The sequence below is a fragment of the Neopsephotus bourkii genome, unplaced genomic scaffold, assembly GCF_033783945.1.
Source record: "Neopsephotus bourkii isolate Nb327-2 ecotype Australia unplaced genomic scaffold, CSIRO-AGI_Nbou_v1 NB_1250, whole genome shotgun sequence".
Classification (NCBI taxonomy): domain Eukaryota; kingdom Metazoa; phylum Chordata; class Aves; order Psittaciformes; family Psittacidae; genus Neopsephotus; species Neopsephotus bourkii.
The window spans coordinates 3,915,474-3,932,632 of record NW_026901735.1 but is presented as its reverse complement, the minus strand read 5'-3'; the positions used below and the strand labels follow the sequence as shown (position 1 = coordinate 3,932,632).

The following is a 17,159-nucleotide window of genomic DNA, read 5'->3' as shown; positions in this document are numbered from 1 at the left end:
AACAGCATCCAAGACAGAGACAAGCAGAAAGACAGTATGTAAATTCCAGCCAAATATACTCTACAAATACACAAGATAGGTAATGGGGTCTTTCTGCATACTAGTAATGTCTTATCTCACCAACTCTTTACAAGAAGATGGTTTAGAGATCTTTCTGGACACAGTAACACCATACAGAAAGAGCTGAGCTGCTTAAAACCCCAAAGTAATAATTCTTTATTACTTGATTGTTAACATCTTCTGGTGTGCAAGTTTTCTGACGCTCTTTAAAAAAGGACAGACTCAAAAATGCAATTGCTTATTCAAGTAGCTGACAAGAAGCCAAAACACACAATGGTCCAAGTGAAGATTTAAACATTTTGGGATTAAAAGAGTATTTTCCTTACTCTCCCGTTTTACTTGGCTTGCTTTAAATGAAAACTTGGGCAATTTACCTCATGTTCCACAAAAGGGTGATTTACTAAAAGCTTATTATAGTACTAGAACCAACAAGATCTCCCAAGCTAAGAAAAACCCCCAACTATTAACACAGTTACTAACCCAAGAAAAAGACACAAAATATAAGTCAACTGCAAAGAAGGGGCAATATCATTTCAACTGTGAACAAACGAAGCTCAGGTCCTAAGTGCATTTTTAGCAAGAACAAGCTACAGGAACAGACTGTAATTAGACCTCAAGGACAACTATCATGCTAGACTTGTGGGGAATATCTTATATCCAAAGGTCACTTATCACACTAAGTACAAAATGACGAGTAAAAAGAATCATTTTCCAAAGCACATTTTCTCTCCTTTCAGAAACATAATATAGTTAAAAAGTCAACAACAGATAACTTTAATAGATTTAACTAATTTCTGCATATTCCAAAGTGTAACAAGGTACAGTTGCATACAGAGTACGCTTCCTCTCCTCCCCCAAACCTCCTCTGGTAGCAGCTTCTCATGGGAAAGACTAGATCACTGTCAAAATGGACATTCTGCTCAGAATTTGTTCCCTGACACTGACTAAATACAGGAGACAAGAGCCATACACTGAAAGAAACAGTATTAGGGACAATAATACTAATCTTGAAAGAAATATATACACCCTCTCCTGTATAAGTACCACTGCTCACATAGAGAACCAGCAAGTTAGTATTTTTTTATGCATTGAGACGTTTTCTGCTATTTGTAGGGAGGGGTGGTTTTTTTGCTTATGATTAATAAGTGAAATGATAGCCACAGAGTTTAGCATCTCCCATTCCTTCTACTTCCATTTATTAGAATTACTGTTTTATTATAAAGAATTCATGACTGCCTCAGATTGACTCACCAGGGCTCTTCTAAGCCTTTACAAAGCCATCTTTGACCAGGATCTAAAAGGAGAGTGTCAACTTGAAGTTCAATGGTGACAGTTAACTGTCCAAGCTTCCCTATAACTTTTTAGTGAGAAAAAAAAGTCTCCTCTTCACTCTTCAGTCTCCATAAAACAAACACACCCCAGAATACTGACTAGACCCACATAACTAAAGAGTGCTGAAGCACTATGGCAGAATGTACTGTCAAATAAAAAAGCAAGTTAATTCTTCAGTATTAGACACATCATTCTAATGTCAGGTTAATGTAGGAAAATCAGGTCTGTAACCCAAAATAATATAGAATTAAAATTCTATAAAGCTATCGTAAGGTGCTTCTGGGGCACCTTCATGTTATCTTTACGATACTGAGTTGTCAATGCCCACCCTCACCATACCACTACAGCACAGAACTATGGATAACTACACCTGCTTCCAGCCCACAACACACCTGAATTTATGTGAAGTCTAAATCAAACTCTAAATGTCTCTATAAATATTCCAACTTGGTAAATTCATTGCTTTCCTGCAAGCTTTTGATTACAACAAAGTATACAGAGATTACAAAACAAATATTAGAGAGACAACATAAAAATTTACAGACAGGAATTAGAAACCCTCTTAAAGTCTCATTTCTTTAGAAAACCAAACTGTGAACATATTACTGGCCTCTCTCAGACACTTGAAGTTTTGAATATCAAAGCAATTTCAACAGATTTGACAGATCTGCACATCTAAACACTACTATGTTCTTATGAACGGCAATACAGAGACTATTCAGAAGAGTACGGAAAAAGCAGTTCCAACTAGTCCTCTAACTATCCCCCAGATCAGTCACCTGCTTCCTCATAGCCACCACCAGATCAGAACAGCCTGAAGAGTTTTAATTCAGTTTTCCAGTGCATAGCATAGTCACACAGCTAGGAGTAGCACAAGTTCTGGTATGCTCATCAGCTAGACAGCACTTTGAAGGTACAACTTCACCTGAACAGGGCAAATCTGCTGATCTCAGGTAAGTGCTACCTTCAACTACCTCCCTGTTCCCCTGCAAACACCACCAAGTTCTCTATTTGAATCTCCACATTTCCCTTTCCATCCTATCTCTCTCTTTTGCTCCAGCAAACACCTATTTGCCATGATATGCTAATGCAGTCTGAAGCAGAACAGCAGAAGCTGACTCTGAAAAGCTGTATGAAATGTAAGAATTGTCATCTTCCAAAAGTGAAGCCATCCTAAAGTTTTCAGCATTAGGTCACGGATTGCTTTGGGTTAAAACACCACCTTTAGAATGGCCATAGACATCTACCTCAGTCAAGAGTTGTCCTGAATAATATTAAGATCTTTTGCCTTTCACCTTCCCAAATAGAACATGCCACAGCAACTGCTTCCAAGGAGAACAGTTCACATAATTTAAATGCAGTCAAATCTGTTACCAGCTGATAATTTATGCAGAACAGTAGTGCTGGTTCTACCGAGAACTATCCAGATGAGTTATAATCTGAATAAACTCTCAGATACACCATCTCAAACACAAAATGCAACTGTGCTGCTTCATTAACCAGCTTGGGTCCAGAAGCAGCACTGCAGCTTTCAGACAAAGCAAACCAAAGTTACTATGCTGTGTAAACTCAACACTGTTCACACAGTTATCCACAGCTCAAAGCCCACAAACACTTCGTAACTATGCAGTACTACTCAGCAGCAGAAATTTGGTCTGGACTAGATGGGAATGTTAAATACACCATTCAGGCTGGGTTATGCCAACGGTGAGAGAACAAGCAGTATCACATCCAGCATGGAGGGGCACAGATACTGAGTGGCATAAGACCACTCATCAAAAGTTAAAGGAGCAGAATGAGCTTCATCAGCTAAATACTGTGTAACATGGATATAGCTTTTTTGATCAAATGTTAGAGGAAATGGTGTAAGATGAGCCTGTGGAGTATATGGTTGGAATAAGATGAACTAAACTGCATATCGTTCTGGCTTTGCTGGTCCAAGACGACTCACCAGATGTCTCAGCGTTGTCCTTTCCCAGCCCCTCAGCTTCTGAAAGGGCTCACTGCCCCCCAGCACCACACAGCAGGAATGCAGAGGCCACTCAAGACCAGCACAGTGTGTAGGGTGTTGTATTTCCATGGAAGCCTGAGTGAGGGGAGAAGCAGCCTACAGGTACAGCAAGGGTGAGCCTGGCTCTGGTGGGGTGTATCAGTTCTGCGTCACTGGTAGCCATGTCAGATGGAAGGTGTTTGTGACAAGATCTGTGGTATCTTTGTACTGTACCTCCTAATGCTTCTGTTATCTTGGGATTTTCAGCAGCAAAGATCCTGCAGCTTTCCCTCACCAGGGAAAAGCAAGTTATATATTACTAAGGAAAAGTCCTATAAAGCAATTTCAAAGCATTTGTGCCACTCACTGGAGTTCAAAACCCCAAAAAAGTACTAGTCTTATTTCAGAGTCCTATTTTAACTCAGTATCGTAAATTGCCTTTGACTCCAAGATAAGACATTACAATTCCAGGAAGGCTGCATTTTCATCTTTATATTAAACTTGTTATAGTTCCTCTTTCAATAAAAAGAAAATAAATCGGCTCAATTTAAGTAGTATTTCCATACAGTGAAGTCTGCTTGACAGCTCCAAAACTTGCACTACATGTGGAGAGTCAGGCTGCCCATCATAATATTTTGACAATGACCACCACAAGTTTCTTAAGGAATCGATCCAGGATTGGACAAGCACTACATAAAACCAAAATTTCCAAGCGTAGCACTAACTACTCCAAGGTACATTTCAAAGCTAGCACTGAGACTGTCAATGCAAAATCTACTGCTCTGATAGAGGATTGCTTACCTTCCGTTTAAAATAGAACCACAGAATCACAGAATGGTTTGGGTTGGAAAGGACCTTAAGAATCAGCCAGTTCCAACCCCCCTGCCATGGCCAGGGACACCTCACACTAAACCATGTCACCCAAGGCTCTGTCCAACCTGGCCTTGAATACTGCCAGGGATGGAGCATTCACAACCTCCCTGGGCAACCTGTGACAGTGCTTCACCACCCTCACAGTAGGGAACTTCTTCCTCATAACTAACCTGAACTTCTCCTGAAACCAAATGGTTTCAGTTTGAACCCATCACTCTTTGTCCTGTCACTATAGTCCCTGATGAAGAGTCCCTCTCCAGCATCCTTGTAGGCCCCCTTCAGATACTGGAAGCTGCTCTGGGGTCTCCACAAAGTTTCTCTTCTCCCCACTGAACAGCCCCAACTTTCTCAGCCTGTTTTACATTCTTTCTTTTAAATAGCATATTAACTTCAAAACCAACAACACCACTACTTGAGCAACTCTCGGTTTGAATTCTTGTTCTTTAAATACTCCAGCTCTGAACTTTTAATAAACTACTTTAAGGTGAGAACATAAACCTCAAAGTTTATCAAACTATTTCAAAAGCAGAACAAAGATTTAACTGCATGAATGAGGTTCCAAAAGCTAAAAAGAGGCTTTCTCTTAATTAAAAGTAGCAAGGAACACAAAAATTAAACTAGGTACTCCAGGAAGCATTCTATTTTCAAGAGAGAACCTTGCAAATGAGTTCAGTTGCACCACTTGGCACACTGTGAATCAGTTACAGAAAACAACAGCAGCTTTCCTCCCACTACCAGAAAGAAAAGGCCCAGGACTGAACCACCACAGCCAGTAAGAAGCAACAGATTACCAGTAGATGTACAAGACAAACACCTAATGAATGCGCTCCAGATTTTAAGGACAAAAATCTGTGAGAGGAATATATGATTCATTTATTTCTTACAAAGTATATGTAAGCCTGTTCAAGCAAGCAGATAAGGCAGATAAATGGGCAGTGGGTCATTATACTAAATGGAGCTTCAGGCAACTCCAACAGGAGCTTGCTGAGCATCTGAACTCTGAAGTATTATTTGTTTCCATCAACAGAGACAAGCAACCACCATTGAAAAGGGAGAATAAAACAGTAAGAATATTAAGGATAGGCAAGCAGGAAAGCTGCATTGTCCCTCAACTTTCACACAGAGGCTCCACTGCACTCAACTTTTGATAGATAATCTGTATTTACTAATCCACTGAAACAGTGCAGTAACTTATTGGCTAAAGCATAATTATAGATTGACTTTTCCTGAAAGCTTGGAGACTAAAAGTAAGAGCTGGCTGAAAGCAAAGCCTATGGCCTATATATACACAAGTATCTCCAAGATGCAGTGAAGCTTCATAACAAGCATCCCACCCCAAGAAAGAAAAACATATTTACAGATGTCATTCTTGTTTTGTTAGTCCCTTATCAGCAAGGACACATGGGTCAGGAGCTGTAACTATGGCTAAACACAATGCACAAAGCCAACTCACTTCGGAAAGATTGAGACTAGCACTGTTAAGACTTAGGAAGTTTCCAAGATTGTGATGAAAACTGATCTCAAATCTGATCAACTTGATCAGACTGTATTACTTTAAGTATTACATCCGCAGATCAAATATTGAGACTTAATACTTGAAATACTTTGTGGTAAAAGTTTAATTTTAAAGATTAAGAAAAACAGTAGGTCAGAAAAGAAAGAAAACACAATTATTTCAACCATAAGTTAACTACCAATAGCAATTTTTAACTGTGAAAGAAGTCAGAGACTGGCCAATGCAGCAAACAATTTACTGCACTGACCATCCTTAAACCAAGAAAAACAACCTACTTTCCATGGGCTCCTGAGCTCACACTCCACAGTGTAATCCTATACTAGTTCCAAGAAGGAAAATAAAAGTTGTTCAGATGCTTGTATCAACTGGTGATGTTAGCCAAGGATGTAATTCCACCATATACTTCCTGTCAAAACACTAGGTGACTGAAAAGGGTGGAATAAACTGCTATATGTAAGCCCTTCACAGATAGGCCGTTTCCCAAATTCCCCAGTAAACTCTGATATTCTGGTGCTTCTACAGCTTTCCTGGAGTTGTCCTCCCCTGCAAAGATGCCACTGTCCATTTCCAGCACTGTTCACAGGTTCTCCAAACAGAAAAAGTACACAAGTGAAAGCAGTGGTGGTTTTGTTGATGCCCAGAGAGTTCAGAATGAAAACTGATCACGAGATTTGCAAGAAGCAGACCCACAGCACAAGGGGATTCTGAAAAACATGGGGGTTTCAGTTCACATACACTTAACCAAAAATTCACTAGTGGTAAAAACAAAGGGGGTTGTATTGCAACTTAAATGATGAAGAATTTAATCGTTACATGTCAGTGACTAACAAACAGCAACTGACCCCTTCTTGAAAATGAAGTTAAGCTCTCATTAAAAGTTACCAAATCCCCCTAAAATGAGTTAAGAAGTGCAATGGAGACAAAGACAATGAACATTGCACAACACAGCCTATAACACACACATTAATACCACACCATCTGTACATGTACCTATGGTTTCCTACAAAGAACATGTAGGAGGCGAATGGAAAACTACCTTCTTGTCGTGGTTTAATCCCAGCCAGACAGCTTGTTCACCCAATCCCCCCCTCTTCTTGCCCTCCCCCTACTCCTGGAGGGACAGAGAGGAGAATCAGAAAGAATGCAACTCGCATGGGTTGAGATAAGAACAATTTAGTAACTAAGGTATAACACAAATCACTACTGCTACCACCAATAATAGTAATGATAAAGGAAATAACAAGGGAAGAGAATACACCACCTCATCACCAGGCGACCGATAACTTGCCCCCCCAGCCCAACCAAGCACCAACCGATACCTCCTCCAACCCTGCAGTCCACTTAGCCCTTCCGGGTAACTCTCCGTTACCTCCTGGGCATGACGTGCTGTGGTATGGAATACCTTTTTGGCTAGTTTGGGTCAGGTGTCCTGTCTCTGCTTCCTCCCGGCTTCCCCTCCTCCTTGGCAGAGCATGAGGCTCACCAAGTCCTTGGCCAAACCAAAATATCATTGTTATCAGCTCTGTTCGTAGTCCGAAAATCAAAACACAGCATTGCACCAGCTACCAAGAAAGAGAAAAATGACTGCTATTGCTAAACCCAGGACACTTCCCCAGAAAAATCCACCTGCAGTTTAAAAATGGGATGTCTACTCTTGTTAAGTGAAGAGAAATACTTCATGTTTTGAGGGCACTGGTTTTACACAAGTCAGAAATTAGAACTGATGCACTTCTATAGCTGGAAGAAAAAAAAAACACCAGACAATTTTTCCAAGGCTTGCAGAAAGCTCCAGTTATTCTTCATGAACCTGCCAAAAAGGAGCTACAAAAAATATCCCTGCCTGCTCAATAGCACAGCAGGTATGGAAGTAGCACATTCACAGCTATTAAGGGATCTATACAGAAAGAGCAGTGTATACAGTAAGCCTTTTGACTAACATATTTAATGACCACAGTGCCCTGCCTTCCTTTAGTGTTCACCCTGAACTTTTCTCTGTTTCTGTATACAATTACACAGATTAAAAGTTCTCAAGTAGAAGTCAATGAATCAAATAGTGCAATAAATCTGAGCCTTCTTCAGCCTAGTGTGAAAAAGGCAACAAAAAGCTCTGCTGTTCGCTTCTTAGATGGGAATCAATGATCTGCTGATGGATGCTGGTCTAGAAACTGTGCCTCAACTGTTGTGTAGCTTTGAAGTCTTATTTACAGACCTTCGACAATTTCACTAAATAAAGGTAAACACCCAAAGGTGCTTTTTCCACAAGGGCTTTTCTGACAAGTTTCAACTTCTTCAACAAGTTGTTCCAGCACTAAACCTCCCTGAGGAGCTCTATACATACGCATACAGCTGTAAAGCACTTGCACCACATTTCCTCAAGAAGTCCACCCTTACCATACATGCCAGATCTGGAGAATTCCAAAAGTAAAACTTTGGAAAATTACAAATAAGCTGAGTATTTTTACCAACTGTTGAGAAAACCACAGAGATTTGCACAGTTGCACATCCAGGGTTAGCATTCAGATTACAAATCGATTCCTATACAAGAAAAGAGGTTAAGAATGGCTTCTCACCTTTTCACACATTAGATTCTAGAAACTGATTTGCTACACAAAATGAAAAATAGGAATTACCCCAACATGTGCTTAAACAACAGAAATTAAAAGGCCACAACTATGCTTAATTGCAGCATTGAGTAATCATCACAACCATTTGCTCCTGAAGATGGCAAGATTACTTTTCATGCTGTCCCAGCATCCTGATGACTACAAATGCAGAGCTTAGCTTGCAGAACTCCTGACTTACTGGCTACCTGAGCTGGTAAAACTAACAGATGAGCGACATTTAAGCAAGGAATTAAAAAAATTAAAAGTACATCATAAACCCCACTCTATACAGAGAAACTTTCTCTCCTTCGCTAGGAAACAACCTTCTGTACAGCGGGAGCCTTTAAAGGACTTGTTGGAAGCACCAGGATGCCCGCGTAGCACTGCCATCATCCATAGGCAACATCTGTCTGTGCCATTTCTCATCTTTTCTGAATCGGACCAAAATAGTCCTACAGAGAACACTGGAATGGAAAAGAAAAAATCTATTATGGAAGCCTGTTAAAGGAAACAGTAATATGAAGATGCAGGATTATACATACATCAACACCTAAGAATTAAGCAGGATGAAAGAGACAGGGAAAAGCAGAAAGAGCATATGGGTAAGCAGAACAGAAACTGAGAAATGGAAAAGATTATGAGCACAGAAAAATAACTCTGAAAGTTAACAGAAGAGTTGCAAGAAAGATGGGGTACAGGACAGAGTATGATTGTCAGGTATTTAGATTAAACTAAATAATGAAAGAAGAAACACAAGAAATTAAAGGAACCAAGAAGTAAACACTGCATTCTCCTTCCAATCTCTAAAACACCAAATTGCAGACTGCTCATCACTTGTCCACAGAACATGATTCCAGGAAGCAAGATCAGCTTTTCTGACTCAGTGTTACTAGAACACAGGAAGGCAGACACAAACTGCAGTGACACAGAGAAATCAAAGCAGCAAGGAATTAAAAGCCCCAAAGTAAAAAGTCAGTATTAACAATGAAGAAATAGGTTTTCCTGTTTAACATGGGAGAAAAATAAGGAAAAAGGAATTCCACAAATGAAAAGAAAGGGTAAATCTCATAACCCCCTGAAGCCACAAAAGTCCCTCCATGGAAGGCAGAACTGCTGGTCCTCCAGAAGCCAAAGCATCGCCTCCCAGGCAGGCAGAGGGGAACAGGCCCAGTGTCTGCTCTCCAAGGTACTGCCCCTCCAGCCACAGCTCAGAATTCCCAGCCCAAGCACCTTTTTACTGCCAATTACCCCACATCACTTGAGCATCTAAGGACAATTTTAACAGTGAGTCTCCCCCAAGAACTGACACTGATAACATCCAGGTTACACTAAACCACATCAGCTAGTGCATGTCCCAGGAATTGCTCGGGTGTTCTGTAACTTGAAAACTACCTTTACAGTAAAAGCCATACAGTGCCAAATGGCACAGAAAAGAATGTATCTAACAGGAAGTTTTCCCACACAGGAAGCAAGATGACTTTAAGTTCTACACTAGTCAAAGATCTTAAAAAAAAAAAAAAAACAAAGCACAAAATCAATAAAGCAAGGGATCTTTTTTTTTCTTTCTTGATTTTCCTTGAAATTATTCACATAACTAAGTAGGAATATAGCCAGAGAGCCTGCGCAGGCCCATTACAAGGAAGGCTGAGAGCATCTGCAGCATAAAACCTGAGAAGCTTTACTATAAATAATTTCCTTAATATTACAGAGAGTCACAATGGTTTTGGTTGGAAAGGACCTTAATACCGTCTAGTTCCAACCCCCCTGCCATGGGCAGGTACACTTTGGTAAGAAATGTAAGAATGTTTGTTTCTGTGGCTTTCTTAAGCCTTAAAGACAATGTAACAAGTACTTACCCAACAGATTTCCCTAAACACAAGAGAAAGACCTCAGAAAATACATTTCAACGGTCCATAACTCACAGCAAAACTCAGCAGAATGGGGTTTATGTAACCTCATCTTCAGCATCAGTGATCAAGAGGCTTGAGCAATGAGAAAGACCCGGTCTCAAGCAGCCTGAACAGGAAAAGGTTCAGGACACAATCATTTTTGATCACATCAAATAACATGAACCAAAATCGTTGCACAGAACAAAAGCTGAAATATCTTTCTAAAAATAGAAGCCTTTTAGCTATTAAAGTCACGGAGTTTTTCCTTCACTGCTTTGCAATTACACACAAGTTAAAGGAACTTCATTTTAGGGTCATCTTTCCTTTTGCTTTAGAAAGTTCACAATTAGAAAGGATACAAGTTCCATATTTTTTCCTCTGGTTACTGGGATTCATTTGGAGTATCTCTTCACCACAGTCCATGATAGCTGTAATTTGGCAATACTACTATAAAGGAAAAGTTATTTTCATTTTCCTTTAAGTCTGGCTGATCATCCCCTTAGAAAGGGGCGAAGACAAAAATAAGCATGAAACAATTACTGAATTCATTTCTATAAGTAACTGATCTTTTCTTCAACAGGAGACAGTAAAGATTTAGGTTAGTGTAATGAAGTTGTATAATAGTCTCTGCAGAGATTCTGAACATGGAAATATGATGCAAGTGAAAACACTATTCTCTAAAAAAAAAAAATAGAAAAAAGAAAAAGCCATGAAACACAGACAACTGCTTTATGGTTATGCACAAGAGGAATCATCAGTCAAGTGAAACCCTAGATCTGCACAAAACACTAGGGATAGCCAAAAAATCAATACTGAAGCTTATAGGCAACCACTAAACAAGTGACAGCAGCTGTTGGAGACCAAGTGATATTAATTATGCAGTATTTGTAATAATCTTACTATAACATATACTCAATATCTAAAATTATACATGAATATTCACAGCATAAAATATTCATCTTCTCCAAGCCCCAAAGAGCAAACTAAATGCTGCAGTGTTCAGGAATACTTCAATTTCTAACCTACCTCAACATAAGCACTGCCTCACTCAACCTCTACATCTACTTTTCATACTTCCTAAATGCCAGAACTACATGACAAGAAGTCCAGCATCTTCAGCATCCAAATACAGGGCTATCCTGAAGCTATACAAACAGTAAACACTCCTGAATCTCAAGTGTTTTATGGACCTGATCATACTGGGAGTGGTTCTGCAGGCCAGCTGACAGTGGTAACAGACACAAACCAACAAATATTAGTGTACATCCATCTCCTGTGCTTGACTAAACTGTGTCCATTTTGGTTTGGGTTTTACTGTAAATTTTACTAAAGGTTTAACAGAAAACAAGAAAAATGGCCTGCAAGCTTGTGTAATAGAATGATACCTGGGAGACTCTATTCATCAATGTAGGCTGATTTCATAAAGTTTCAGAGCTGCTAGGAAAAAAAATGGACTAGAAAGGAGATCACTAAAGAAAGCAAAGCAGAATGCTGGGAAGAAAACCTTAGTTCCCAGAAACCAAGATCCAGGAATAACCCTGGCCTACCAAAGCTACCTAAACCCACAATAGCCACTGTATAATGAAACCTCATTTTTCCATGTTGCACTTTTTTTTTCCTTACTTTTATAAAAACCAAACTAAACACCAAGAACAAAACAAACCTAAACCAAAATTGTCTACGGGGTTTTAAGTCAACAGACATCAGCACCAGCTGCAATCCCAAAGGGAAGCCTTGTAGGTAACCAAGCCCAGTTGGGCTCTCTGGGACACATCACAGCCAGGACTCCAGGCCCATCCTGAGATAAGATTTCCACTTCAAACTAACAGGCAGCACTCCCAGGCACATGACAATGATCTTGCACACAAACGCTTACCATGGAGCATCACATACTCTACACTTTCAAGCAAAGCCTGCGTAAATGTCCAGAGATAGCCTGGTTCTATAGGTAGTTCAAACTATTACCCTGGCTTCAGGTGTGACAGAGCAACCTGCAAAACTGTGGTGTGAAAGACTCGAGGCAGCAAAATCCCTGTTTCAGGTTATATTTCTGTATTTTCTGGCTTACTTTAGGGTTAAGACTATCTGGGTGCCTGTGCAGTGCCTACCAAAACAGAAGTATCCTGATCAGGGCCCCTGGACAGCACAGTAATGTAAATACTACTAAAGAACAAATGAAACTCAATATAATCCCTCCTAGACTGACAAGAGCTGGCATCCAGAGAAACCAAGGAATGTGCAGTGTGTCGATAGCAGGGTTCATTCTGGGATACAGAATGCTGTAAATTAACATGAAAGCACATTATGTTCTCCACACTTTTTTTTCCTGCAAAAACCATGTACATTTAAGCAAGCCCCTGTAATTCATGACATGAGAATCTGTTCTAAAGTCTTTTGTGAATCAAGTGCCCTTATCTTAAATAGTAAACTATTGTGTCTTCTTTTCTTTTTTCTTTCTATTTAAGGCTACTAAAAAGGTTTATGTTGTGGAAGATCACTTGAGAAATCAGACCAGAGTTTTTACAGGCTTTATTCCTATTAAAGCCCTGCATAGGAAGAGGTAAGTGATGCCAACATACTTCCAGCACTCAAGAGAAATTAAGACTGTTTACTCTGAGTGGACAACAGGTTGTCTTGAAATGCAAGAAACTACTTTGTAGCCTGGGCATTTCATTGAGGAACTTGTGTTTTACGGAGTTCCTGGATCAAATCATAACTTTGAAACTACTACTACTACTCAGGAAATAACCTCAAGACCAAGGAGTTCACTGGGTTTCATGCTGAAAATAAACATGCTGCAAGATGAAAAAAGGGGGAGGGGGGGGGGGGAAGCAACAAAAGAACACCAACAGAAGCAACACTGCTGCTTTCGTCCATAAAACATTGCCCACTTCTCATGCTTAAGCACAGCAATGAAGTTTTGTGTTGGACGAGGCCTTGGGTGATACGGCTTGGGTGATATGGCTTAGTGCGAGGTGTTCCAACCCCCCCACGGCAGGGGGGTTGGAACTTGATGATCTTAAGGTCCTTTCCAACCCTAACTATTCTATGATTCTATGATTATACACACACACACACACACACACACACACACACACACACACACACGCATACATGTGACCAAAAACTAAGTCCTTCAAGCTACAGGTTTCCAGTCCCGCAGATCTCAGATGGCCCTTAGGAGTGCCACAGAAGCAGATCTACTGACTCTTGACTACCTGTTACAAAATGAGGCCTAAGGACCTGGAGTCTTGTACTGAGCTTTAGCAAGACCTAACCCTGGGCCTACACAAAGGCCACTGCTAGACAAAAGCTCCAGCTCTGCATGCTGTTCTGAGGTGTGGATTAATACTGCACCAGTTTATAGTGGGACTAATATGCTTATAATAAAAATATGCCTGGCTGCTTGCAGAATTGTTAAATCCCATCCTCCTGTCATCCATAAATCAGTATTTTCTGCTGAAGAAAACTGGAGCTTCCCATGTGTCCTTTTCAAAACAATCCATCAAGAGTTGTTAGTCAATTCACTTTCTACATGACCTGTCCTACAACTGGTACCAAATAACTATTTTGTAAACATTAGGGTAAATGAAGACAAAGGGCAGTATGTGTTCCACCTAAAAATGTTTGGTTTAGGAAGAAATCTCTAAAACAATCTAGATTATGTTTCCTGGACCTCTTTCAAAACACTGTTTCAGTAGTCCCAGTGAAGAGGCGATCCCAAATGCTCGGTGGGCAGCAAAGGAAGCTGCTGGCAGTCTCTGGCTCACACATTCTGGGCATGACCTCATTCTTTACTACCAGTTTTCATTTTCACTGCAGCATTTCAAAACCTAAGGCTTGACATTATTTTTGTGCATTACTCTTAATGACTGCTTCAGAAACGCAAAGAACACAACTTCAAGCCAGAAAAGGAAGTATACCTCCCTTGCAACTCGTTCTCATGCAGTGAGAAGGTAGGTGGCACACAGGGCACCATCATATATACCTTCACCTCCAAAAACACATGCCAAGTAGTTATGTTTATTTATGTGCTTGGTTCTCTGAATGGAAAGCCAAACCTGACAGTAGCTGGTCAGATAAGTATATAGCAATACCAGTGCATAATCTCCCTAATAAATTTGACTGCAAAGCCAGATTTCCCAAACATAAGTAGCAGTTTTATATCTTAAATTATACAGAACCATTAAACTATCCATACCCTACCTATAGATTTAAAAAAGAAACAGTTAAAGTGATTTAAGATATTACTTTATCTGTAGGGGAATATCTAGCAGCCTAAATCCCAATTATCTTAAAATGGTTCTAAAAATAAGTCCATACTAGAATTATAGAGATTTCCTGAAATACCATATTTAACATTACAACTTTTCCCTGTTTCATTGAAACTGATGTGGCCTATTGTGTACAAGGGGGTTGTCAAAATGTACAGGGGGGTTGTCAAAAAATACGAAGCGGGGATAGAATATGAATATGTATAGGCGTATTGTGCGACCTAATACCTATGTATGACTTTACAGGATAAATGTAAAAGGAAAACGGCACTGAGGCACGCATGCCTTTTGGAGGACCAATCCCCCGTGCGTCTTCAGCTGAATAAAGCATACCTACTTTACAACTTTAACCAAGTTGTGGAGTCTATTCCGCTATCATTCATCATACCAATCATCTTGATCACATCTGAGCAATGATTATTTACCCATCCATCAAAACCAAAGTTCTCTCTTCAAACAACAGTTGTCATCAATGCATCATTGACAGTTCAGTCTCATTTTGAACCTACTGTTTAAATAAGCATTCAGTCTCTAATACCAACACATTCTCCACTTGAGAAAGATAAGATACAAGATGTAAATTAAGTAAACATCACAACGATTGTTCAAAACAAGATGCTGGAATGACAAGCTTACTCAAACTTGTCAAACATTTTGAACAACCCCACAGATCTCTTTCACATTCAGTCTGATTTATTCCAGCCTCTTGGCTCTCCTGAAAGTTAGCTCTATACATACATTTTTGTTTTTCAAATAACACTCTGGCCACCACTGAATATCGTTATTTCCCCAGCAAGAAAGAGGCCAACACTGGACTACCACAGTATGCACTGATACATTTTAGGAATAAGCAACCATTACATGCAACTAGGCCTCACAAGAGTTAAGGAAAAGAAAACTCTCCCCAAATCCTGTTCTAGGAAGTATTCTGTGCTTCACTTTACTGGAAGATTATTTGCCTCTACGCAGACCGCAGTGTGCAACCAGGAAAAATGGCTCCGATTCGAGATAGCCAAACTTCCCGCTAATCACAACTTCAGCTCATTAAATTCCTTAGCATCTCTACAAACGTTGGGTTTTGGTCTTTGTTCATGAAGCAGTGCACGGAGACAAGCCTCGGAAAGGTCGGGACGGTACCTTGCCTGCCGCGGGGAACTGGGAGCAGGTTCCACACGAGGCCTACTGCAGAAGGGTAAAGAGGATCCCGTGCCCAAAATGAAGACCGGTTTTAGCCGTAGCGGGGGGAATACCTGCCCTACCAACCCTCAGACCCTCCTGGCCGCTCTGCTAATGCTCGTAAAGAGGAAACTTCGGAAGGAAGCAAGAGACCACCCCCAAAGCGAAACACTCGGGAGCTCCTTCTCCCTCCACCTCCCCCCCTCCGGCAGCCCGGCCATCGCAAAGCCGGGCCAGGCTCCTTCAGGCGCCGGCTCCCTCACATCCAAGCAGTTTCTTCGGAGAAATAGGTACCCGAAAACCATCTCCACCGCGTCCCCCATTCCCACACCCCCACCACCACCACCACCACCACACCGCGGACAGGCGAGGGGGAGGGGGGAGGCAGGATCACTCAGAGCCGCCTTGTCTGCTGCTTAAAAGGGACCCAGCCCAGGCCCGGCCTCCAGCTGCTCAGCAGCCACCGGAGCGGCTCCTGGGCACCTCCTCAAGCCGAGAGGAGCCAGCTAGGCCCCGCCGCGGCTTCCCGGGGATGGGGAGCGAGGAGCGGGCTCCTCACGCCGGCGGCAGGGTCACGTCCCCGCCCGGCCCCACACGCAGACACCCGGGGGGCAGGCGGGAAAGAGGGAAAGGTGGCGGAGGGAGGAAGGAAGGGAGGGGGGGAGACTGGGAAAAGGCCCGGCGGGGACAGCCCCTCAGCGCACCCGCCCCAGGCCGCAAGTCGCCCGGCCCCGGTGTGGAGAGGAGGAGAAGGGGAAGAAGGAAGCCGCAGAGCAGGCTCTCCCTCTATGGCCACCCCGCAGAGAGGGAGAGAGGTAACCCCGCGCCCAGGAGGCCCAAGCCAGACGGCGAGCAGGGCAGGGAAGACTAAGGAAGGAGATGAAGCAGGGTTATAACCCAGCCCGTGTAGAGGAGGGTACGTGGGGTCCCGGCCCGGGGCGAGGAGCGCTGGGGGGGAGGGTAGCGGGGGAGGGCGGCCGCACTTACTCTCATTTAACACCTCCAGCAGCTCGGCGCAGCTCTCACACATTGTTCATTAACAGCAGCAGCCGCCGCCGCCGCCTCCTCCCGACCATTGATTGATCCACTCGGTGCTGCTGATTGATGATTGATGGGGGCCGGGGCGGGGGTCAGCCGGGGGGGGGGGAGGGGAAGGAGGGGGCGGGAAGGAATAGGAAGAGAAGGGAAGGGGGGGGAAGAGGCAGGGACCGGTCTGGGATCCGGGGGAAGGGGGGGATGGGGTGGCTGATCAATGCAAATGAGCCTGTGGCGGCGGCGGTAGCGGCGGGGAGGAGAAGCCGAGTCACTCACTGGCTCCCAGTGACTCCACGCGCCGCCATTTTGCTGAGGGGGAAGGAGGCGGAGGGGGGCCAGGGCGCTCGGGCTCAGCTCGGCAGTTTCCGACCAGGCAGCAGGCGAAGGTGGCGGAGTCCCTCCTCCTCCCTT

At 42.3% G+C, this 17,159-nt stretch overlaps 1 protein-coding gene across 11 annotated transcripts in view; it reads right to left on the bottom strand.

Moving 5' to 3' along the window:
* USP34 (ubiquitin specific peptidase 34) overlaps positions 1–17,159 on the bottom strand; it is a 136,482-nt gene extending 119,323 nt beyond the window's left edge. For 9 of the 11 annotated variants that reach the window (XM_061364826.1, XM_061364832.1, XM_061364830.1 and 6 more), the window contains exon 1: positions 16,701–17,155. In XM_061364826.1, the coding sequence (XP_061220810.1) occupies positions 16,701–16,743 (43 nt within the window). In that variant the 5' untranslated portion in view covers positions 16,744–17,155. Of the gene's footprint in view, positions 1–16,700 lie in introns of all 11 variants that reach the window. The other 2 variants (XR_009727153.1, XM_061364831.1) reach the window with 2 other exon arrangements.